At 45.2% G+C, this 26,175-nt stretch overlaps 1 protein-coding gene across 3 annotated transcripts; it reads left to right on the top strand.

The window, feature by feature from the left end:
- The first annotated feature begins 778 nt into the window (after positions 1–778).
- Positions 779–25,954, top strand: LOC140739879 (kelch-like ECH-associated protein 1A). 3 transcript variants are annotated; one of them, XM_073068504.1, is made up of 7 exons: positions 779–1,069; positions 2,635–2,807; positions 8,880–10,037; positions 12,903–13,579; positions 20,611–20,816; positions 23,031–23,207; positions 24,925–25,954. In XM_073068504.1, the coding sequence occupies exons 3-7, from the start codon at positions 9,471–9,473 to the stop codon at positions 25,116–25,118; spliced, it is 1,821 nt and encodes a 606-aa protein (XP_072924605.1). In that variant the 5' UTR covers positions 779–1,069; positions 2,635–2,807; positions 8,880–9,470; the 3' UTR covers positions 25,119–25,954. The 3 variants fall into 3 exon arrangements, with proteins under 3 accessions (XP_072924605.1, XP_072924604.1, XP_072924606.1); XM_073068503.1 differs by lacking the exon at positions 2,635–2,807; XM_073068505.1 differs by lacking the exons at positions 779–1,069; positions 2,635–2,807 and adding an exon at positions 5,334–5,354.
- Positions 25,955–26,175: the final 221 nt, after the last annotated feature.

Genomic DNA, 26,175 nt, shown 5'->3' with positions numbered 1-26,175 from the left:
CAACGTCTTCCCAACCACTGAAACTGGGGTAACTGGCCTATAATTTCCTTTCTTTTGCCTCCCTCTCTTCTTAAAGAGTGGAGTGACATTTGCAATTTTCCAGTCCTCCGGAACCATTCCAGAATCTAGAGATTAGTACGAATGCCTCCACAATCTCTTCAGCCACCTCTTTCCTTGCCCTGGGGTGCAGTCCATCTGGTCCAGGTGACTTATCCACCTTCAGACCTTTCAGCATCCCAAGCACCTTCTCCCTAGTAATGGCAACTGCAATCACTTCTGCCCCCTGACACTCCCAAGTTTCTCTCATTCTGCTAGTGTCTTCCAAAGTGAAGACTGATGCAAAATACTTGCTAAGTGTGTGCATTATATAGCCGGCTGGAGTGTCCAGGCCGACTCGAAGGGCCAGTTTCCTGGCTGTAACCCTCTATAACTCTTAAGCCTATCATCTGGACCTCTTCACAATTTGCATTGCGCAAACTGGCACCGGCTACCCTTTCAAAGACAGTGCACTTAGAACTTTTTTTTTGGGGGGGGGGAGTCTGAAGGTGCTGATGGACGCAGGTGGGGCGGGGGGGGGGGGGAATGCAAATCTCTACTTAGTTTCCTGCCGAATTGCTAGTTTGCCTTCCCCGGTACGACCGGTTCCTGTCAACCGCACACACACACACACACACACAGAGACGCCAAAATGCAAAGTCATGCTGATGACTGGGAAAAAAAATGCAACTAATTCAGGAGGAGGCCGTCGTTCTGTGGGACTCCCCATTGGACGGAGCCCAATGCAGCCACACCCTCGACCTGTGGCGCCCAGACAAATCGGCCCGGTGTGGCTGTCCGTGAACCGCAGTTGCCGCTAAGGGTCAGGGGCAGTGGGCAGGGTCGCCAGTACGCCTCGCTCCTCCCGTCCCGCGGCTCGCCTTCCAGTCTGTAATCTGTGCGTGTGTGTGTGTGTCTGCCTGCGGGGAGAGGGGACCGGAAGCTGCGAGCCTCCCGCAGTCGGATTGCCTGGAAAGGACCGGCGCTCGGAATCGAACCCTCGAGGGGTCGCCCGGGCTCTCCTTACTTTCAGGTAAGGTAGTCAGTCTTGCAGTCTGCGGCGCTTCCGACAAACCAGTGACCTGTAGCCCGGGAGGAGTAGACAGTGGAGAACTCGACCGCCAGATTGGACACAGGATGATCCAAAACGAAAAGAATAGGACAATGCATTGTTTCAGTTGAGAGCCAGCACACTGGAGGGGTCTGGAAAAATGATGCTGGGAATACTCATAGGGTCGTTCAGCAGCTGTGGAGAGGGTACAATTAGGTTTTGGCTCAACGCTGGGAAGATGGGAAATGGACATATTTTAAGTTGGAGATGGGACAGGACTATGACCTCTTTGAACTGTTGCAATGAAATGATCTGTATGGATGGAATGCAAAACAGAAAGCTTTTTTCTCTGTGCATTGGACAATAACAAACCGATTGACCCAGTGCAGGGAGAGCACAGGCTGTGATGGCAGAGAGGTCAAGCTGAGGCCCTGATGAGAGTGCCAAGGCTTACTGGGTCCAGCCAGTCTGTCGCAAGGAGAATCTAAAAGAAACCAGAGGGAAAGGAAATGCAAAGTGCTGGGCAGCGAGATAATGAACTGTTGCTGGAAATCTGGAATAAAAGAATACTTGCAGCTGTCAGATGGTATTGTTGGGGAGAATAGAAAGTGAGTTAATAGTGGACAGTTTTGACTAACTGGGTAGAGTCCTTTAGAGCACAGAAATTACCCTATCGGCACAACTCATCCATGCTGACTGAGTAGTCTAACTGAACTAATATCAATTGTCTGCCTTTGTCCTAGATCCCTCTAAGAGTTTCTGCCCATGTAATATCCAAATGCCTTTTAATTGTCATGATTCTAACCATCTCCATTTCCCCTGATAACTCATTCCTTATACCCAATATCCTGTAGGAAAGGAAAAAGTTGCCCTTCTGCTCCCTTTTCAATTGTCGCCACTCATTTTCAATCTATGCCCTCCAGCTTTGGACCCCTACTCTGGGAAAAGGACTTTGGCTATTCACATTATCTGTGTCTCTCATCCCTCTGCCCCCTATACTCGAGGGGGAAAAATCACCCTAACCTGTCCAGCCTCACTTTGTAACCCACATCCCGGTAGCATTTTTGCACCTTCTCTTGTTCAGTAACATCCAGGGTGGCTGGAACTGCACACAGCACTCCAAATGTGGCCTTAGTGTGTCTTGATAATTGAAATTGTTGAATTAATACTGAGGCTGTAATGTGTCCAGATGGAAGATTAAATACTGTTCCCTGAACTTTTATAACAATAGAAAATGAACTGGAGTGTGGTTGATGATTAATAGGGCAGACAGCTGGAAGATCAGGATAACTCTCCTGAAGTGAACTAAGGCATCTTACAAAAAGTTCATTCCATCGTCTTATCTCCACAGTAGACATGACAACACAGTAAGTGCCAGAATAGAGGGATACCAGTGAGTCGGTGCTTCATCTGGAAAGAAGTCCCATTCTTTCCTTTGATACCGTTTCATGTAGTCTGTCAGCCATAAGTCAGAGGGGCTTCAGTTTAATATTGCAACCGAAAATTGGCAGTATTGGGTTGAGTCACACTCCATTGTGTCTCACCAGGAATTGTGTCTAATGTCACTGGAATGTGGCTCTGACTCAGGCAAGAATGTCACAGCTGACCCAGATTTTCATCAGATTGCAAGAATGTTCAATAATTACACCATTTCCACACAGCCCACACTTCTGCTTGAAGTTTGACACAATGCTACATTACAAATTATCTACATGATTGGGTGAGTCTTGCCGCCTGACAATAGTATGACCTAGATTTGCCCGTTATGTTGTGACATCTTCCATAGCTCAATACTTTAAAGAAGTTATTATTCTAAAGCTCCATTTGTATTGATTGCACAATGCAGTGGATTCCAGTTAATCGGGACACATTGGGATCAGGACATTTTGACCCAATTAAGCAGCTGCACTAATTAGCCAAAGTTTTGTGGAAAAAGTTACAAAGGTATAGACAAGACAAGCTGAATAACTTTTAAATTAAATACAGAACACTACCAATACTACTACAATGCTACAAAACTGTGTATCAGTTCCTAATGGTTATCGATGGAGGAATTCATCCAGCATAAGCAATCAACAAGACCAGTGCAGACACCGAGTACAGATATTGAGGTGCCTTCATACAATGCTTTTGATGATTGCATCATCCAAATCTTCATTTTCACTAACATTCAAGGTGTTTGTCAATGCCTTCAAATTCTTCATAATTCCTAACTTGTTGAAGTAGGGAAATCGTTTCATTTTCACTCCCGGCCACTTCTCCATCTCCACGCCTGAATGCTTTAAACTGCACTGAGCAAAACAGTTCAGAGTTGTCTTATTTCTCACCAATTATCAGTGACAAAGATCACAATGCTTTTTGAACAGAAACATACGCAATGGATGCTATTTAAAGCTGTTCACTCTAAGCACGGTGTAACATCTAATGGCCACACAAGGGCACATGACTGATGCTAGTTAGAACTTGTTCAGCAATAGTCTCCAGTCCCAATTAAGTAGTATGGTGTCCCAAATAAATGAAGGGAAATCAGCAATTTCCTCGATTAGATTTTGTTCTTTAAGAGTTGTCCCAAATAAGCAGCTGCCCCAATTAACCAATGGCCCAATTAATCCACTGTATATGAAGATTGGCTATTACATATCCCTCAGCTAAGAACTGATTGTGTGCACTGGTTGGTAGATACAGCTCCTGCATTACTTCTCTGGGTGTAGTGTTTTAGGGCATCCTGGTGTTGTGCAGTAGAAATGCACACACAATCTACTTCCTTCCTTGCTGATGTCAAACTGAAACTTACCATTCAAAGCATTTTTTTAGAAGCTTGGAAATTGCCCCAAGCTCTTTGTGCTTTCTGATTAAAGGAACCAGCCACTTCTGTTACTGGCTGCTGTTGCAGTTTAAGTCACCATCTACATAAATTCAGTCCCAGAGCCAATGTGGCACTTTTTGAAGCTTAGTCACTGTTGCAGGAAATGGGGACGCCGCAAATGTTCACAAGCAACGCAGCGTTAATTCTCAGATAATTTACTTCATCGTCATTGGCTGCAGAATGGATATTAGCCTGGTCTGCAAATGGTGACCACCCGTGGGGTCTTTCACGTCAACTTGAGAGGGCAGGTAACTTTACTTTTACACCTCATCCCAGGTGGTACCTGTGACAGTGCAGCACTCTGCTCGAGTGTCAGATCTAGCATTTTGTGTTCATGACCTGCAGAGGGATTTGAACCCACATCATTCTGACACGGGTGCCATCCACTGAGAAGTGGTTGACAGGGGTGGGGGGGGACGGGGACAGAATTTCCCTGAGTGCCCTGGCTGCTAATTATTTGCCAATTGGAACTCTTTATGTGCTCTTTATCATTGTATGCCAGCTTGCTGTGTGCAATTTGGCTCCATGTTCCTTCCATTCTGTCAGTGACAGCACATCAGAGAGTCTCTATTTGCTGTAATATTCTTTGGGATGCTCTGTGGATGTGCATTGGAGGGTCAGGTTTGAGCATTTGGCCAGGTTTACCCTAAAATATTATGTGAGTGACAGAATACATAAAGACAGTCTTCATTAACCTGAAGCCTTTAACTGTTCATCTCTCCATGGATGCTGCTTGAATTGATTACTTTTGGGGTAAGTTTTTGCTTTTCAAGCTGGGGCGCTTTCTCGGTTATACAGGTCAGCTCACTAAGCTCCTGTAGATTCCAAATTCAAAGTGAAGAAGAGCATTGTGCAGACTCGCAGAATTATGCAGCAGGTCCACGATGAACAAGGTCCGTCGGTACTAATCACATTTAGCCCATATCTGTCTAAACCTATCCAAGAATCTCTTTTAAGCTTCGTGATTTTCACCTCCTCTGGCAGCTTGTTCCATATAGCCACCACTCTCCTTGCCCTTTCAGTCAACATTAAATTGTTCCCCAAACCCACCCAGTCTTAATGTTCTCTAGTTGTAGACTCCCTTTTGTTAATTATTATAAGATGTAAGCACAGTATCTCCTTGGCACTCCCTCACATTAAAGTATCTGTTCCGCACAATAACCACTGAAAGTCATAACTCTGTGTTTTGGAGATTGGAGGTGGTAACAGTTGCATTCAGAATGTTGAGGTCGGCTATATCAAAACAAATAGAGTAGCTAGACAGAATTATTTGCAAAGCAACTGTTTACTTAAGATGTGTAAAAAGCACCGGTCGACAAATTCAAAGGGTTTGCCTCTTTAACTCTTTTTTTTTGAACAGGATCCAAACTTTAAATGGCATTTACTAACTACTTCCTTGAGGTAGGTATTCTTTCATGCCCTTTATAGCCCCAGTGTACCCCAAAGTGCATGGGAGCTATGAAGGTATTTTTTAGTGTGTAGGAAATGCACCCATTTTTTAATGTACATATATAGCCCCACAAAACTGGAAATTGTAAATGACTAGAAAATTTGTGAGGTACATTTTGCTGTAGAGTACCCAGTAAAACTGCTCTGTGCTTGCTTCAGCTGGTGGTGGTGTATCTTTGACCCTTAAAGGTTAACTATTAAAAGTCTCCTCCAAGAAGAAGTGTAACTCTGTCACAGATGAAAGGATCAATTCTGGTTATATGCCTGGTGATAAGGGGTGTTGTTCTGTGGTGGGGGGGAGCAGGGAGAGTCAGTAGCTGTTAACCCTGTACGTCATGCATCAGTAACAGTTATAATACTTTTTCAATTGGATTTAGCAAACCAATTGGGTATAACCCTACCCTGCCGAGTTTTGAAGACCACGTCCAGTTCTGCAGTTGCTTGGGTGTGGAATTGAAAGCGTTAACTACCATCTGAATTCCACAGTTGCTGATGAGCAGTGACTAATCAAAAAACACAGGCAAATGCTTTATCCTCACTTACCATGTGACTTTGCAGCATGAAAAGAGAAATTGAGGAGGGAGGCACCTTTACAAAGGGGAGAGTCCTTTCTAAAACTCTGCGTTATTCATTGAGGAATACCCTGAGCTGATTTTCGGTGTGTTGCTTGTGCCATCTTTGTTAGTTCAGTGTTTTAAGCTTCTCATTGTATGGTTGGCATAACTGTTCCCATTTACTTGATTCCAACCACCATGCAGGCTGGGTACTCCAACGTGTGCCCATCAAACCCTTTGTGGCAATGACTAGAGGCTCATTGGCCATTTGCAAGTTCTCCAGCGCTCTCAATGTGTCATTTCGGTTAGCGCTGTAAAATTCTCTTGGAATCAGAAGCAAAAGTTGAGCGGTGATTTAATATGTTTGGTTACTACATCAGTGCTCAAAATTTGATCTTTACCTGCTCTGGAGAAATGAAATGCAGATCGGTCTATCATGTTAGAGAATACCTCCTTTATTTTGCAAGGGTGCTGCCAAACTTCCAGTTTAGTACTCCATCCCATGACCCCCTTTGTCTCTGCCGTTTACACTATTCAAATGAAGTCGAAGATAAAGTCAACTGGATAAAGGCACTGTAGGCCTCCAGGACTCAACACTGAATTCATTTCAAGTGGCCATCCTTTCCGGTTTATACCAGAAGTGTCCTGTTCTGAAGAAGGGTTATCACCCTGTGATGTTCCGTTCTCCACAGATGCTGTTGCCCTGCTGTGAACTGTGGTTACTGGAAAGTGGAAGTAAAACGCAATGCGTTGTCTCTTGTTCTACCAGTATTTTTATTCCACTTTTACTGCCCATTCATCTCCTATTTCCATCTCTTCCAGAATGGATCAGCTGTGATTAACAAGCCTTTACCTCTTCCCGTCAGTCAGCAGCAACACCATCTGTGTCATTCACCTCTTCTTGGTCTCTTTCCTATCACGGGCATTGTCTTTGTTCTCTCCACCTTCCACGTTTCCTCAACTTGGCAAATTAAAACCTAACTCTTGGTTAGTCCGAAGCGTTATCTTCGATCTGGTCAAGATGCTGCTTGACCTTCTGCATTTTATTTCAGGTTTCCACTGTCTTCAGTTTTTTCTTTGCCTGTTCCCCCCCCCACCCCCACTAAGTGCCCTGATCCTCTGTCAACAGATTTATTGTCATCACAGTATGATTATGTGTGGATCTTCCCATGCCTCACTTAGCAGGCACATGTCCGCCATCTTCCGTTTTGTATTTCAGATTTCCAACATCTACAGTTTTTTTTTCTTCTTTGAGAGACATCAATAAACATTTAAACTGGAATTGCTGGGGAACAGGAACCTCAATGTCACGGCAGCTAGTGGAGTGGTTGAGGGAAAAGATTTTGTTAAGCCTACGTAAAAAAAAAAAGCAGGACGCAAAAAAGGTTGAACATGCTGGGAATAATATTCTGAATTGAGTCTATTTCAATGCAAGGAGTATTGTAGGTAAGGTGGGAAAGAGACCCTGGATCAGCATGTGGAATTATGCCAGTTGTAGCCTGTAGCGGCAAAAATGGATCCAAAATCAAAATAGAACAATTGTTCCAGACAGAGTTGTTCTACTTGCGTGACACCCACAGCTTCATTGATCGCTCCAAAGAGTCCAACTCCCCATTCCAATCCTTTATTAGCAATTAGCAAACATACAGTTAGGCATTATGGAGCGTTATCTCAGCGGTCAGTAAAGATATGACCTCTGCCGACCCCAGGCTACAAACTGCAATTAAGTAAGCATGAATAAGTAATTTATCCCCTTCGCTTTTACCACACCCCCGCTAATGTGACTAGGTACCATAATACACATAAGAAACACTGGCACAGAATATCATGACTCCTAAATAGCCGTTAGACTTGGTTGCAAGAGGGGCAGGACTGGCAGCTCAGTGTTCCAGGGTTTTGTTGCTTTAGATATGATAAGTGCGGGAGGGATTAAAGGGGAATGGGTGGCATTACTAGTCAGGGCGGGATGGGATACAGCTTGTCAGATGCATCCAGGAAAGTCTCCGTAATCAATATGTAGAGGTCCCAACTAGAGAGAGTGCGAGCCTGGATCTCCTATTAGGAACAAAACAGGGAAGGTGACAGGAGTATGCGTAGGGAAACACTTTGCACCTAGTAATCAATAGACAATAGACAGTAGGTGCAGGAGTAGGCCATTCGGCCCTTCTAGCCAGCACCGCCATTCACTGTGATCATGGCTGATCATACACAAGCCGTACCCCGTTCCTGCCCACTCCCCACATCCCTTGACCCCGCTATCTTTAAGAGCTCTATCTAAATTTCTCTTGAATGCATCCAGAGACTTGGCCTCCACTGCCTTCTGGGGCAGAGCATTCCACATATCCACCACTCTCTGGGTGAAAAAGTTTTTCCGCATCTCTGTTCAAAATGATCATATTAATTTCAAGAAAGTTATGGAGAAGAAAAGGCCTGGTCCACAGGTTGAGATTCTGGAGTAGAGAAAGGATGATTTTGATGGTATCAGAAAGGTTCTGGCGTGTGGATTGGGACAGGTTGTTTTCTGGCAAAGGTGTGCTTGGTAAGTGGGAGGCCTTCAAAAGTGAAATTTCAAGAGTAGAAAGCTTGTGTGTTCCTGTCAGAGTAAAAAGCAAGGCTAACTTTGGTTTTCAAGAAATACTGAGGTCCTGGTTAAGAAAAAGGAGTAAAATAGCAGACATAGGCAGGTAGGAACAAATGAGGCACTTATGGAGTATAAGAAATGCAAGAGAGCACTTGAGAAAGAAATCTGGAGGGCAGAAAGAAGGCTTGAGGTGATTGTGTGTCTGTGTTTGTGTGAGAGAGAGAGAGAGAGAGAGAGCGAGTGTCTGGCACAGACGGTCCCAGCACCGAATCGGTATTTTAAAAGTTATTGGCGTTACATTTTTCACGATGGACTGACGTCAGCTCTCTTTCCTTTGTGCAGCGCTGTCTGTGGTTTCACTTGGAGGATCCCGTTAGGACTGCTGAGCTTGGAGAACGTGCACTTTAACTGCTGAGGACACCTCCTCTTCCATCTTTTCGCCATTTAGTCTGGACAGAGGAGTGTATTGTTACTGAAAGGGAAGGGTTGCAGTCTGATCAACGGAAGCTCATGTCAACCACAGCTACATTCCACAGACTCTCCTGCATTCCAGTCTGCCAACGAGAATATGAGACAATGTGACATCCCCAAATGGAATTTGCGATCAGGACATGGGGACTAAATCTTAATTTCAGTTGATCCAGATTTGCTGATTAATCTCGTTAACCCTTACTGTACTGATCTTCATGTCTGGCTTCTCCCACACAAAATCTCTGAGCCATGAGGGGGGGATCTGACTCCCAGAACGTAAGAGGAAGAGTCTAGGATAAGTAACCAATTTTGTTGGATTGACATTGAGCAGGCAATGAGGATCGAGGATCTCAGTGCTAGGGCTATAACCTGAGGCTTAGTAAGAGAAAGATCCCAAATAAACTGCTCACAAGCAGCCATTCCTGTGTAAAAGGGAGGGGGATACGGGTCCCAGTGAATTAAATGTTCTGCTCCAGGAGGAGAGACGGCAGGTGGTTGGTTAATGTGGCAGCGGTTGATATCCCATCCTTAAAGAGGCACGTGCACATGGATCATAATCTGACATGCCACTCTTGCCAGGCGTTGGCTGTGATGCACGACATGAGGCGGGACAAGCAGCTGTGCGACGTGATGCTGCGCGTGACCCACAACGGGAAGGAGCAAGTGTTCGCCGCTCACCGGCTGGTCCTGGCGGCCAGCAGCCCGGTCTTCAGGGCCATGTTCACCAGCAACCTGAAGGAGCACCAGGCCTCCGAGGTGAAGCTGGAGGGCATTGAGCCCAGGGCGATGGAGTCCCTGATCGAGTTTGCCTACACCTCCCTGATCTCGGTGGACGAGCAGTGCGTGCAGCAGCTGATGCTAGCCAGCAGCATGTACCAAATGGAGGGTGTAATCAATGCCTGCTCCGACTTCCTGGTCAAGAACATGGACTCATCCAACGTCATTGGCATCTGCCAGTTTGCCGAGCAAATTGGCTGCACCAAGCTCCACCAGAAGGCCAAGCAGTACGTCAACATACACTTCACTGAGGTAAACACAGCAAAAGTGGGTCTAGCTGTGGTCATATAAGATGCTGGTTTCCCTTTACCAGCTCAGGGGCATTTGGGGTTGGGCAGTAAAGCTGGCGCACCCGAAATGTCCCAGGTCCTGATAATAACATGAAAAGAATTCCTTGTTGAACCCGGGGTTCGGGTTAACTTGCTAACCCCCGCGGTGCCGTCTCCGCTCCTCGTTACCAAAGGCATCAGCCCTAATCGGCTTCCCGGTGCTTTGTCAACAGGTTGCTCATTTCACCAGACATCCCTTGACTTCTTTTCCTCTGAATAATAATGTTTGACTTTCATGTGCTTTTGCCTCTGCATTTAGTAGTTTCAAGGAACCATAAGCCAGAATCAGAAGCAGATTTATTATCACCGGCATGTGTCGTGAAATTTGTCAGCCAGTCCTCTAATAGGGTAGATAATGGAATCCTTAGTCAAAGTTACAGTCCAGCAACATCTATAAATTGGAAATATATTAAAAATGATTTGGTTTTTTTCAAGTAGCAGTGTGCTTTCAGTGATTAGCTGTAAGAGATGAAGTTCCACCCCACGAGCCTCTGCATCCAACACATCATCCTCTGCAGCTTACGCCACCTCCAAAGGGATACCACCATTAAACATATCTTTACCTCCCCTTCTCCTCTCCACTTTCCGCAAGGATCGCTCCCTTTCTGATTCCCTGTCCATCCCTTCCTCCCCACTAATCTCCCTCCTGGAACTTATCCCTGCGAGTGGCCTAAGAGCTTCACCTCCTCCCTCACCTCCATTCAGGGCCCCAAACGGCCCTTCCAGGTGAGGCAGCACCTCACCTGCAAAACCTGCTGGGGTCGTCTGTTATGTCCGGCGCTCCCAGTGGGGCCTCTGCTACATTGGTGGGACCCGTCGTGAATAGGGGACCGCTTCGTCGAGCTGCTCTACTCCATCCGCCACAAGTGGAACCTCCCAGTGGCCAAACATTTTAATTCTGATTCCCATTCCGACGTGTCAGTCCATGGTCTCCTCTTGTGCCAAGATAAGGCCACCCTCTGGCTGGAGGAACAACATCTTGTATTCCGTCTGGGTAGCCTCCAACCTGATGGCATGAATATCGATTTCTCCATCTGGTGAAAGTGTTTTCCCTCCATCTCCTCTCTTCTTCTATTCCCCACTCTGGTATTTTACTTCTCACTTGCCCCTGGGTCCCCTCCTCCTTCCTGTTCTCCCATGGTCCACTCTCCTCTCCTATCAGATTCCTTCTGCTCCAGCCCTTTACCTTTCCCACCTATTTGGCTTCACCTCTCACCTTCTGGTTGTCCTCCTTCCCCCTCCCTGCACCTTCTTGTTCTGGTGGCTCCCCCTTTCCATTCCAGTCTGAAGAAGGGTCCCGGCCCAAATCGGTGACTGCTTATTCACTTTCGTGGATGCTGCCTGGCCTGCTGAGTTCCTCCAGCATTTTGTGTGTGCTGCTTCATGCTCAATCAGCCTCGTTCCAAGATTTATGTAGGAAATAATTTACCTGAGTTTCCAAAAAGCATTTAAGGCACAAGAACTGAAAATCTTAAGGAGGATTATAACCCAGATAAGATGTAGAATGCGGAAAAGAAAGCAGGGTCGGTATTTGATACCCGGAGTGGCAAATGATGGCCACAGGGATGGGAGCTGGAGTCACTTCGGTTCCTTATTTACATTAATAGTTTGGACTTGGGAGTTGGGACTGCAATTTCGTAATTTCCAGATGATGTTGAATGGGGGGGGGGGGCGGTGGTGTCCCTACACTGAGTAAGACATTGGGAAAGTAACGCTGGAAATTAGTACTACAGTTTATTATGGAAATGAAGGGTGTAAATGATTGAAGGATCTGGGCACAAGCAACACAATCATGCAGGCTAACAAAAAGACACCATTACACTGAGGTTCGAGAGGGATGGAGTTTAGCTGTTAAACCAGACTTCTGCAGCATATATACACTTCTGGTTTCAATGTTACAAAGAAAATGCAGTGACACTACGGTACATGCAAGAAAAGATTCCAGGACTTTGAGTTTGTACCTGTCTGAAGAATTGAACATGGTATGATTTCCTTCTCTACAGAGAAGGCACTGACCAGCCCTGATAGAGTCCACAGTGATGTGTCCCCTTGTGACAGGAGACTGCAATTGGAGACATCAGTGCAAGATACATTCTGCGGGATTTTTTTTTCCTTTGAGCAGTAACTCGACGCTAGAGACACAGAATGAGGTGAAAAGCAGAAGCTAAATAAATGGTGTTTTGGAGAGGGTGTGGAAGATGGAGGGTGATAGGCAGAAGCTTATGAAGTGCTGGAAAAGTCAACATTGATCATGTAGTCTGTATCTTGTACTTTGTATCATCTGCAGACTTTAAAACAAGGGTTCCCAACCTGGGGTCCACGGCCCCCTTGCTTAATGGTATTGGGCAATGGCATAAAAGAAAGGTTGGGAACCCTGCTTTAAAATGATGTTCCACATACTAAAGTCCAGTTTGTTAATGTATAACCAAAAGGCATTGGTCCAAGTACATGTTTCCCTCCAGTCTCTGAAATAACTGTGTTATCTATCCTCTACCATTAACTTGGTCAGTTCAGAGACTACGGCCTCCTTTAAACCCTTGCCTTGCCTTTTGTTAAACTGTATAATGTGCTGCTTTATCGATCGGAATGTTTTGCAAGTGCCGATACGCAACGTTTAATTCTCTCTCCTTACCCTCTCCGCTTGTCTCGTGTTCATTCTGCCGAAGTTCCATTTTTCCACTCTGCACCACGCCCTCCTGTACCTGAGCTCGTCACACCCCGCTCCCTCCCTGCCCCGACCGCGATACTGTCCCAGGCTCCACCCTGAGCTATGCTTTGTCTTCATCAGGTGATCAAAGAAGAAGAATTTTTTAACCTGACGCACTGCCAGCTTCTGGATCTCATCAGTCAGGATCAGCTGAATGTCCTGTGCGAGACTGAAGTCTACAAGGCGTGTATGGAGTGGGTGCGCTGGGATCTGGAGGGACGGGCGCAGTACTTCCATGCCCTGCTTAATGCCCTGCAGATCTACGCCTTGCCCCTCCGCTTCCTCAAGCACCAGCTGCAAGTGTGCCCGATCCTGGACAAGCTGAATCTGTGCCGGGACTTCCTCTCCAAGATCTTCCAGGAGATGAATCTACGCAAGCAGCTGCCCCCCGTCCGGCAGAGGGGGAACAAGCTGATCTACGTGGCTGGTGGCTACTGGCACCATTCTGTGGCCAACATGGAGGCATTCAGCCCCAGGACAGGGCAGTGGCTGAAACTGGCAGATATGCCAGTGCCACGGAGCGGGACGGGCACCTGTGTGGTACTGGGGCTCTTTTACACAGTGGGTGGCAGGAATAACTCGCAGGGCGAGAACGTGGACATGGACGCGCTGGACTGCTACAACCCCCTGACCAACAAGTGGACCCAGAGGGCACCCATGAGCGTGCCCAGGAACCGGGTGGGAGTCGGGGTGATCGACGGAGTCATCTATGCTGTCGGTGGCTCCTATGGCTCCTTGCACCACAGGAGCGCAGAGAAGTAAGTGACCGTCCGGGGCCTGAGAGCTGTGGGCACAGACTGGCAGTGGAGCAAATGACACGGTGGATGGGTTGAGGGACTGGCTGGGGAGGACCCAAGTAAATTTCCACCTCCCCCCCACCCCCCCAGTGGTTTTTGACACCAGTGTAGATGCAATAGCATCGGTTAGAGACACTTATCTTTGAAACAGGCCCTTTGGCCTGTGATATCTATACCAACCATCAGGTATCTAGGCTACTATGCATTCTGAATGATCAAATAATGACTATGAAAATGAGAGCCACAACACTGATGTAGGAAATACAAAGACAATTATTTTATAGAAAGAAATAAGACAATATATTTTATAGGGATCATGGGGTATTTGAATATATAACACGTAAAGAGAAATATTCTGATGAGGCATCAAGAATTAACAGAGGCTCAGAGTAGGGTATTTCCTTGAACACAATTTCTGCAAATGTCAGAGCAGATGTGAAGGAGCTCTGTCAGAATCGGGTTTCATAACACCGGCATATGTCGTGAAATTTGTGGGCTCTGCAGCAGCAGTACAATAAAATATATAATAATAGAAAAAAACTGAATTACAGTCAGTAGTCTCGATAGACCATGGATTTGCACCTTGGAAAGTTTCCAGGGCGCAAGCCTGGGCAAGGTTTTTTTTAATGGGAGACCGGCAGTCGCCCAATCTGCAAGTCTCCCCTCTCCACGTCACCAATGTTGTCCAAGGGAAGGGCATTAGATTAAATAAGTAGTGCAAAAGTAGAAATATAAGAAGTAATGAGTTAGTGTTCATTCAGAAATCGGAAGGCCGAGGGGAAGGAGCTGTTTCTGAATCGTTGAGTGTGTGCCTTCAGGCTCCTGTACCTCCCTCCTGATGGCAGTAATGAGAAAAGGGCATGCCCTGGGTGCTGGAGGTCCTTAATGATGGATGCTGCCTTTCTGAGACACCGCTCCTTGAGGATGTCCTGGTTACTCCAGAGGCTAGTGCTCATGATGGAGCTGACTGAGTCTGCAGCTTGCTTCAATCCTGTGCAGTAGCCACACCCCATACCAGACAGTGATGCAGCCCCTTAGAATGCTCCCCACGGTGCATCTGTTAATATTAGTATTTACAGACTAGAGTTAAGAAGAGGGAATTAAGCAAACATGTTCTGAAATATGAGGGTTATAATTTTCATAAATTACTTTAAAGTGCAAAGGTTAATTTTCATCCTGCTGCAAAGTTACAAAATATGCAAATCCAAAACCAGCTGGTTGTCTATTGAGCTTAGTCCATAGAGCATTCTCTCTGAATTAACGGAGGCCAGGCTCGAGCTGCAGCACAAACCGTGCCTGGTTTGGATTAAGAAGTTGATCCTGTCAATGGACTATTTAGAGACAGGGCACTGAAACCTGGGGCAAAAGATAAGGGTTTGTGAGGGAAAACAATCTTTAATATGCCAAGAGCAGTAATGATCTGAAACTTGTAGAGGTGATGGAAATAATATCAGTCGATTGTTTCAGAAGATATTTAATAATTAACAGGGTAAGAGTAAGACCATAAGACATTGAAGCAGAATTGGGCCATTCAGCCCATCTGCTGACCATTTATCAATGGAACTAGGTTTGGAAACACACTACGCAACTCATAATTAATCAAAGTTCGCACTTCATTGTCTCTGCACAAACAAGAAAACTTTGTTGACCCCGGGCCGACAACTTAGAACATAAATTCTACTGTTCTCTTTGTATCAATACTCACTCAGACCACTTCTCCAATTTATAACACCGAAATAGGGGATCTCTGGCTGGCCAGATGATTGATCCTCCTCCCATCTCCTGGCATGGGGGTTCCTCCTTGAGATGGTGGGTCTCTGGAGAGAGTTATTGCTATCTTGTATCTGAAAACCTCTGCTTCTATATTCAATCCTTACCAGTTGTTGCATTTCAGTGTTATTGGCAATGGGTTAACTGACTGACCTTTATCACCTTCTGATTGGCTCCAGTCCAAGCCAGTGTCCATTTAATGCCTTTCTTCCGCAAGTGACATCTGACAACTGGTAATTTATGGCTCTTTGTTTGAAATCAATCACAGAACCAGCAATCAGCCTGAATCACTCAGGGCAGACCCAGACCCTACAGTCACAAGCCTGCATGCTATATCCAACCAAAGAACATCTCACAAATAATTCCTTATGTGGAAATGATCTCTGCTCCAGTAGGTTACCAGGAAGATCGCTGTGTCCACCTTAAAACAGTAATCAAGCCAAGCAACTTCAGTCCACAAGATGGAGGATGTAGAGCCACTTTACAAAATGGCAGCCTCCATTCCTTCGACCTCATTGTAAGAACAAAGACAATTGGTTTGTCTGCTTTCACTGTCCCTGACCCATTCAAATTAGATGTTTTCATCCTTATTTTAATTCCGCCATGGCCAACACATCAAGTCTGCTCTGCCATTCCATCGTAGCTGATTTACTATCCCTCTCAACGCCATTCTCCTGCCTTCTCCCCATAACCTTTGAAGCCCTTTCTGATCAAGAACCTATCAAACTCCGCTTTAAATATACCAAATGACTTGGCCTCCATTGCCTTCTGTGGCTATAAATTCCACAGATCCACCACCCTCTGGCTAAGTAAATTCCTCTTCATCTCTTTTCTAAAGGGATGTTGCTCTGTGCTCTCTGGTCCTAGATACCCCCAAAACAGACTCAAAGAGCAATGCGCGGTGGAAACAGGTTCTCCAGCCCAGGGTACTGATGGATCACAGCATTAGGAACTTTTTATGTGTTGTAACAGTTCTGTGAAATTGGGAATGTGTGAGCTAGGATTCAAAGTAGATTTATTATCAAAGTACATGTGCAGCGTACAACTCCTGAGGTTTGTCTACCCACAGACAGCCACGAAACAAAGAAGAACCATGAACCTGTTCAAGGAAAATAAACAACTAAACCCCCACCTCCCCCCCCCCCACATGTGCAAAAAAAGTCATGCAAATGGCAACCAATATATATATATAAGAGTGAAATCACAGGATATAAAGTACCAAATCAAAAGGCATATTTCAGACACTATCATTGTGTCCTCAATGGTGTAAAACAGGTAGGAGCGGCAAGATTTAAATGTCAATTTGGAAAAATAACCCAAAGCTCCCAAATAATTACAACAAAAAGAAATCTAATGGATGCTGGTTTCCATGTGAAAGCAGGTGGATGTCATGTTCCATAGTGGAGTGATGGAAGTGTGTCTGTGTACTGGGTTCTGCCTGGTTATTGCATCCAAGGAGGTTAGGCTTAGATCAGGTGTAGGCCGGATACACTAGAACGCACGTAGGCTGATGAGGTTGGATAACGAGGACGGTTTGCAGAGACTGTATTTTCTCTTAGATTAAGGGATGATTTCAGGTAAAGTGAGCAAGATGAGGCCTTCTTTCTAAGAATGGTTGCGCTGGCATTGGAGAAGTTTGAGAGGAGGTTTACGAGAACGATCCCAGGAATAAATGAGTGTGAGGAGTGTTTGCTGGCTCTGGGGCTGCGCTCGCTGGAGTTTAGAAGAATGAAGGGGGGGGGGGGTTGGATTTCATTGAAAGCTTGTGATTTCTGATAAGAGTGGATACAGAGAGGATGTTTCCAATAGTGGGAGGGTCTAGGACCAGAGAGCACACCTCAGAATACAAGGACATCCCTTTAGAACAGATATTAGAAGGAATTTCTTTAGCCAGAGGATGATGAATCTGGAATTCATTGCTACTGATGGCTGTGGAAGCCAAATCATTGTGTATACTTAAAGCAGAGATTGATTGGTACTTGTTTAGTAAGGGTGTCAAAGGTTTTGGGGAGAAGTCAGGAGAATGGGATTGAGAAAGAAAATAAATCAGCCATGATTTGATGGGCTGAACGGCTAATTCTTCATGTGTTTTATGGTCTTATGATCAGTCAAGTTGACTAGGTACAGAAAGAAGGTATCTGCTATGGTTGGGGATGGTGGATATCAGGAGCTTCCTCAAAAACTTTTGAGGTTGGAGTTGTATTGAAACTGGGCTTGATGAAGTCTTGTTGGGTGAGAATAATAATCCTTAAGAAGCGTGAGTGACCAGTTTCTGATTATTCTGTCCCCCTAGGGTTCAGCTAGAAAGGGCTAATTGTCACATCTGTGGGCATGTAAGAAATAGGAGCCAATATACAAGGGGCGATTGATAAGTTTGTGGCCTAAGGTAGAAGGAGATGAGTTATTAACTTCAAACTTTCTGCATAATCACTCAAAGAGTTGAACTGCACGTGCATGTAACGAGAGCTGAATAACTCATCTCCTTCTACCTTAGGCCACGAACTTATCAATCACCCATCTGTGGACACTTTCTGGAGGTCCCAGATCCGTATGCTCCACGACCGCTGGACTAAGTGTATAAATGTAGGAGGGGACTATGTTGAAAAATAAATGTGCTAGGTTTTCTAAAATAGACTCCTTCTACCTTAGGCCACAAACTTATCAATCACCCCTTGTAGCAGGTTACTTGGTCCTTTGGGCCTTCTCTGCCATTGACTGATATCATACTGATCTTCTGCCTAACTGGCGTTTTCCTGCACCGCCCCTAAATCCAAGATTCCTTTGATGTCCAGAAATCCATTGATTTGCTTCAAATGACCTTAGTGAATTAGCCTCCACGGCCCTCCAGTTCTGAAAATTTCAAAGACTCTCCACCCTCTGAGTGAAGAAGAATTTCCCATATTAGTCCCAAGTGGCTTTCTCTTAATGCTGAGAATGTGGATTCTGTCCTACACTCCTCACTCAGAGGAAACATCTTCTTTGCATCCCACTGTCATTTCTGTAATAATTTTCTCTTAAAGAACTAGTGCATATATAGGACTTGTCAATTCAACCGGTCCTCATAGAGGAAATCCATCATCCAGGGGATCATTTTAGTATTCCCTCTATTGTAAATACATCATTTATGTAAGGCAATTAAAACTGTACACACCAGTCCCAGTATGATCCCAGCAATGTCCTCCACAGCTGCAGTAAGATTGCCTTACTCACATATTCAAGCCTTTTGTTAAAAGCTGAAGGTGCAATTTGCCTTCCAATTCGCTTATTGAAATTGCGTGAAGGCTTTTGGTGACATGTGTGCAGGAACAACATTCCCAATTTTCAGCATTTAAGTAATGAGCCTTTTTTTGCACCAAAATAAATCATTTAATATCTTTCCATATGTCATCTGCATCTCTGTTCCCACATTGAAGTTTCCTCCCTATTCACATTCCCACCTAGTGCAGGAAATCATTAACACAAGAGATTCTGCAGTTGCTGGAAATCCAGAGTAACACACACAAGATGCTGGAGGAACTCAGCAGGTCAGACAGCATCTATGGAGAGGAATAAAGAATTGATGTTTGGGGCCGAGACCCTTCATTGGGACTGCAAAGGAAAGGGGAAGAAGCCAGAATAACAAAGTGGGGGAGGAGAAGGAGTACAAGCTGGAAGGAGATAGGTGAGGCCGGAGGAAGGGGAAGGTAGGTGAGTGGGAGAGGGAGGATGAAGTGAGAAGCTGGAAAAGGTGGAAATTCTACACTAGTTTAGTCGGGAAGTGTGCAATTTGAACCGCTCGACTAATCACTGAAGTGGATGATGTATAGCAGGGGTCCATGCACTAATCCTTGACACACAGAGAAAGATCTGTTTCCTCTCACTGTTAGCTTGCTGCCCAATAACAAATCCTCAATCCACGTTAGTGTATCAGCCCCAGCTCTTAGTGCTGTAGCCTTGTTGATCAGCCTGCGTAAAGACCTAACTTAAAAGTCTGAAACTCCAAATACAACACATCCCCTTTTTTGCAGCCTATCCGTGTTCCCTCAGCCACCTGGCATTCATGGGCAATGAAGGATGGCAGCTGTGTTAGAAATGTTCAGAAACATTGTTAATGTACTTTGCTCTATTATTCGAAGCATAAACCTTTCAATTAACAATGTTTTTTTAATACTGCTTAGCCTTGCAGAATTGATGTGAAATGCAGCAAACACAGATCAAGTGAATGAAGATTTAAAATTCTGCAGATGCTGGAAATAAAAACGGAAGATGCTGGAGAAACTCGTCAGACTGCATCTGTGAGAAGAGAGTTAATGTTTCAAGTCAAAGATCTTCTATCATGTTAACTCTCTCCCCACAGATGAGAATTTCCTGCACTTTCTGATTTTATTTTAAATTTGATTGAATACCCACATAAAATGCCGAATGATCAAAGAGGCTGCTATTAATCAGACAACAACTGCACTGCCCTAATGTATGGACATACCGTAAATAAACTAGAAGTGTAGTTTGCATAATCTCAAACAGGAAATTTTATTTTGTTATTTTCATAAAATCAAACTTCCACTAGTCAGATTAGAATTCCGGATGTATGAGAGCTTGCTATAGTTATGGCCTCAGCGAACTCCAATGTATTTGTCAAGAGTGATTTTCCATTCATGAAAGCAATGTTAAGTCTGCCCATTTTATCCCTCTGTTCAAGGTGCTATGTTATTACGTCCTTCATTCTACACTCCAGTATTTTCTCTTGTTAAGGTATCAGGTCGGTTATTCTCATTTACTTTCCTCTGTGTTGAGGTAGTGAAGTTACATTTACTATCTTCCAACTGCAGAAACTAAATTTTGACCGACAATAACTAGATCATTCAAGATATTGACTTGCATTCAAAACTTGGGGAGCCGGTTTTTGGCCCTTGGGGTTCATTGGCTTTTGGTTTTATCCCTGTTTTGTTAGCGCCCCTAGAAATGTGTGAAGAATGAGCTTTGGGTGAAGCAGTTTCTGTGCTTCCTCCACAGTTAACCCGTCTTAACATCCAGAGTCCAACATTCACTTGGAGGGTGATGTCTTGGGCAGGTCCTGCCCAATTCGGCAGACCACCTGATTCCCAAGCTCCCATTCACTGTGAGGAGAGGGGAGGAGCATTTACCACATGGCACTGGGGTCGAAGTGAAAGTGTGGAATCAGGAAATGTTACTGCCAAGATTATAGTGTGTGTACTTATATTCATTCACCGCCTTACTTATAGGTATGACCCAGAAACAAACCAGTGGAAACACATAGCACCAATGGGCACACGACGCATAGGAGCTGGTGTGGCAGTGTGGAATGGACTTCTCTACGTGGTGGGTGGATTTGATGGGAATAACCGATTGGACAGTGTGGAATGTTACTGTCCTGAGAGGGACGAATGGAGGTCGGTCACCCCAATGGGATCTGTTCGTAGTGGAGCTGGTAAGGCTCATATTGGAATATACTGGGGAAAATAAAGGGTACTGTCTTTCATAATTACAGGGGGTGATTGATAACGTCTTGGCCTAAGGTAGAAGGAGTCAGTTTTAGAAAACCTAGCATGTTTATTTTTCAACATAGTCCCCTCCTACATTTACACACTTAGTCCACCGGTCGTGGAGCATACAGATCTTGGACCCCAGAAAGTGTCCACAGATGGGTGATTGATAAGTTTGTGACCTCTGGTAGAAGAAGATGAGTTATACAGCTCTCGTCACATGCACGTGCAGTTCAACTCTTTGAGTTAATTTGCAGAAAGTTTGAAGTTAATAACTCATCGGGGTAATTGATAAGTTCGTGGCCTAAGGTAGAAGGCAATGAGTTATTAACTTCAAACTTTCTACATATTAACTCAGAGTTGAACTGCATGTGCATGTAAGAACATAGAATTGTACAGCACATTACAGGCCCTTCGGCCCACAATGTTGTGCTGACCCTCAAACCCTGCCTCCCATATAAACCCCCCACCTTAAATTCCTCCATATACCTGTCTAGTAGTCTCTTAAACTTCATTCATGTATCTGCCTCCACCACTGACTCAGGCAGTGCATTCAACACACCAACCACTCTGAGTAAAAAAAACCTTCTTCTAATATCCCCCTTGAACTTCCCTCCCCTTACCTTAAAGCCATGTCCTCTTGTACTGAGCAGTGGTGCCCTGGGGAAGAGGCGCTGGCTGTCCACTCTATCTATTCCTCTCAATATCTTGTACACCTCTATCATGTCTCCTCTCATCTTCCTTCTCTCCAAAGAGTAAAGCCCTAGCTCCCTTAATCTCTGATCATAATCCATACTCTCTAAACCAGGCAGCATCCTGGTAAATCTCCTCTGTACCCTTTCCAATGCTTCCACATCCTTCCCATAGTGAGGCGACCAGAACTGGACGCAGTACTCCAAGTGTGGCCTAACCAGAGTTTTATAGAGCTGCCTCATTACCCCGCGACTCTTAAACTCTATCCCTCAACTTATGAAAGCTAACACCCCATAAGCTTTCTTAACTACCCTATCTACCTGTGAGGCAACTTTCAGGGATCTGTGGACATGTACCCCCAGATCCCTCTGCTCCTCCACACTCCCAAATATCCTGCCATTTACTTTGTACTCTGCCTTGGAGTTTGTCCTTCCAAAGCATACCACCTCACACTTCTCCGGGTTGAACTCCATCTGCCACTTCTCGGCCCACTTCTGCATCCTATCAATGTCTCTCTGCAATCTTCAACAATCCTCTACACTATCTACAACACCACCAACCTTTGTGTCATCTGCAAACTTGCCAACCCACCCTTCTACCCCCACATCCAGGTCGTTAATAAAAATCACAAAAAGTAGAGGTCCCAGAACAAATCCTTGTGGGACCCCACTAGTCACAACCCTCCAATCTGAATGTACTCCCTCCACCACTCTAACGAGAGCTGTATAACTGTATAACTCATCTCCTTCTACCTTAGGCCACAAGCTTATCAATCACCCATCTGTGGACACTTTCTGGAGGTCCAAGATCCGTATGCTCCACTACCGCTGGACTAAGTGTGTAAATGTAGGAGGGAACTATGTTGAAGAATAAATGTGCTATGTTTTCTAAAGTTGACTCCTTCTACCTTAGGCCACGAACTTATCAATCACCCCTCATACTTCGCTCACAATCACCAGCACTCCCCAGTGAATGGTTATCGACCTGAAACGTTAACTCTACTTCTCCCTCTGCAGATGCTGCCTGACCTGCTGAGAATTTCCATCATTTCCTGTTCTGATTTCAGATTTAAAGCATCAATAAGATTTCGACCACTAATTTCTTTCTTATTACCATTTTGTCAATAGTTTTTTTTTCTATTCGTTGGATGCAAGTAACCCAAAAGAATAACAGAATCTGTTCACGAGGCTCACGTGTTTGGGGGTGTGGAAGTTATACCTGTCACATAAAGCTCTTGTGTAGAGCCCATCTGGGCCTACTGCGTTGGAGGTGGGACCTCACACCTCAGGAAGGACACCTTAGCCAAGGCAATGATTCTCCCATTGTTATACCTCTGATGAAAGTGTCGAATTATGCAGCAGGTTTGAACAACCAGGCTTGCATTCCCTTCAGTTTCGAAGATGATGGGGTACGGTGATGGTGATTTATATACCACCTCTCTTTGACCTTTCTCCATTCCTCCTCAGGTGTTGTCACTTTGGGTAACCATATCTACGTTGCTGGTGGTTACGATGGACGGGAGCAGATTTCATCGGTTGAACGTTACTGCACAGAAGATGATAGATGGGAGTGTGTCGCCAGTATGAAGCACAGTCGGAGTGCAATGGGAATAACTGCGTTTCAGGGAAAAATTTACACGCTGGGTAAGAACTTTGACGTTAAAGCAATCGAAACTTCATGGGATTGCCATGCTCTCTCTGTAGCCCAGGAAGGAGGACAGACTTGGCCTCTAACCCCACTATACACTCACATCTGCATACTTTCCACCCAGGTGGAAAGAAATCAGTTAAAAATAGCCCGCACCTCTTAATCCTTTGTATTCTACAGCCTCTCCAGTTATGAAACTTGCATTCACAAAATGCTGGAGGAACTCAGCAGGCCAGGCAGCATCTAGGAAATAGTACAGTCGACATTTCGGGCCGAAACCCTTCGGCTGTCCTACGGAAGGGTTTCAGCTTGAAAGTCGACTGTACTCTTTCCCCAGATGCTGCCTGGCCTGCTGAGTTCCTCCAGCATCCTGTGTGTGTTGCTCAGATTTCCAGCATCCGCAGATTTTCCCTTGCATGTAACTTACACTCTTAGCTCTAGTAACTTGTTCCTTACATTAAATATTGCACATCAGTATTTCCCCCGTATGATGCAGACTCTGTTTTTTCATAAAGTACAATTAACCCCAGGGTGTCTAAGCCACATAAGGAGATACGAGGCAAGACTTCCATCACTCCAGTACTGGGTGTGCTCCATGCTCCTGAATTTTCTCCCATAGCCTCTTGTTAACCATGTCCTTCAGCGATTTGACTCCAAAATTACATCTCATCCATAAAACTCTTGCTGAGAACTTGGAAGTTTTATTGTGGTTGTAATCAAATGCCTTGGATTTGTCTTCGAGGAACACTTATGAAACAAAATTTGACACCAAGCACAGAGAGAGAGAGAGAACGGTACCTGGAGAGGCTGTGGAGAGAGAAACAGCAGGCATTGCATTGGACTTGAGAAGATATCAGGGCAGGTGACCTTTAGTTTGGTTTAAAGACGTGGATTTTAAGGAATGACTTAAAATAAAGCGGAAGCTGAGAAAACCTGGGAGAGAATTCCAGAGCTTAGGAGCAAAGGCAGCAATGGTGCAGCCACTAAATTCAGGAACAAGCAACAAGCCAAAATTGGGGAGCTAGGTTCGCAGAAGGTTGCAGTGGTCTAACCTGGCTTGCTTCAGAACTGGATGTGGTGGAGATAAAGTTTACTGTGAAGGAGCATGAAAAGTGGTGTACACACACAGGGCTCTCAGGTGAATGCACAACTCCCTGTGTGTGTGAGTACAGGTAACTAAAATCGGCATCAGAAATGAACAATAATTGATCACCAGGTATTGAGGCAGAATGTTCCATATTCACAAAGCATCGGGCATGGTTGGTCTTTACAGTGCGGTTATTGGCATGATGGCTTCGAGGAGAGTTAGGGGACTCTAGGGGGATTTTCATGGGAGCAGGCGTTTTAAAACAGCCTTGGAAAGTCATTGTGATAGAGAGTTTACTAATGAGAGAATGGAGTCATTTCTTTACACAGATTTTGCACTGGGAGTGATTGAGGAGAACGTTAATCTATGTGGGAATAATGAGATTAATATACAGGGGATTAGTTAGGGACTGGACCATCTAGGGAGAATAAGAGAAAATAGTTTTGGATCATTCTAGCAGAGATGCACAGATACAATGGGCCAAATGGCTTTTCCACTGGCAGCATTACCTCCTGTGTCCCACTCGACCAGTTGAATCCTGTTCTTACTAAGCAGACCATTGACATTTCCTCGACTTCATTTTCTTGACATTAATATTTGAAATGTCATTTTCTCCCGTGGCATAGGCGGCTTTAACCAGGAAGGGTTCCTGGACAGCGTCGAGTGTTACGACCCAGAGAAGAATGAGTGGACCAAGGTGACCACCATGCCAACTGGGCGAAGCGGGCTGGGAGTCGCTGTCACCATGGAGCCCTGTCCGAGAAACCTGACTCCCACCCAGACGATGGAGACGGTTGCCCCCACCCTCATTCCCGGTTGATATTGCGGAAAGTGACTGGGGCTGGCCATCTCCCCTTCCCTCCTCCGCCATCCCAGCCCACTCACTGCTCTGGGGCTTCAGACTGTGTGGCTCACCCAGCGTCTGGTGCAGTATGAAGCCCTTGCAGTTAAGGAGGAGCCAAACCAGAAGAGATCCTTCCCCTGGGACCCAAGGCTCTGCGGTAAACAGGAAAGCAGGAAGTTGAATTTGGCAGAGAATGAAACTCTGCTTAAAAGCACCAATCAGGATGTGGAAATGACTGAAGTCTTGTTATTTTTGTCTAGCCATTTGAACAGGAGCTGGAGGGATATCTGGCAATATGAGGCAAAATTTCCAGGACCGTTGCACGATATTGTTAGTAATTCACCAGCATATCTTTACTTCATTTGTTAATATTTTGCACAGTCGTATAAAGGACATCCAGTACACCGGGTGAGTGTGAAGATTGTGGCAGACAGGCCTGGTGAGTTTCGGCTTGAAACATACAGGCTCTTCGGATGCCAGTTCTGGATACAGTCTGCCTCTGCTGCTACTCCAGATCCCTGACCCACTCTCCGCACTAGGGAGTGAGCCAGGTGCTGATTTCTGAATAACCAAGAGTTTCGACATATTTGCCACTGCTATGCTGAAGAAATGGATCCCTCATTTCAGCCCTACGTGACCTGTCTCTCATTTTGAGACCCTTCAGATCAACAGCCAAGGGAGAAGTACTCCTTTTATCTCCCCTATTGACAATCTCATTGTAAATACTGTTGATAACTGTACATTACTTCAGAGATAAGTTATGTTTCTTGTAGAAAATTTTCAACACTTCAACAATAAACCATAATGTGGAATTTGCCTGTGCACTGGTTCGTGCCTTTACACTTCAGTGACCCACAGGGACACCATGCCATCCCAGGAGAAATGTTTCCGATAGTGGGAGAGTCTCGGACCAGAGGGCACAGCCTCAGAGTACAAGGGTGTCCCATTAGAACAGAAATGAGGAGGGATTTCTTTAGCTGGAGGGTGGAAAATGAGTGAAATTCATTGCCACGAGCGGCTGTGGAGGCCAAGT

This window comes from Hemitrygon akajei, chromosome 16 (assembly GCF_048418815.1).
Source record: "Hemitrygon akajei chromosome 16, sHemAka1.3, whole genome shotgun sequence".
NCBI classification, from domain to species: Eukaryota; Metazoa; Chordata; class Chondrichthyes; order Myliobatiformes; family Dasyatidae; genus Hemitrygon; species Hemitrygon akajei.
This window is presented reverse-complemented; position numbering and strand designations above follow the sequence as displayed.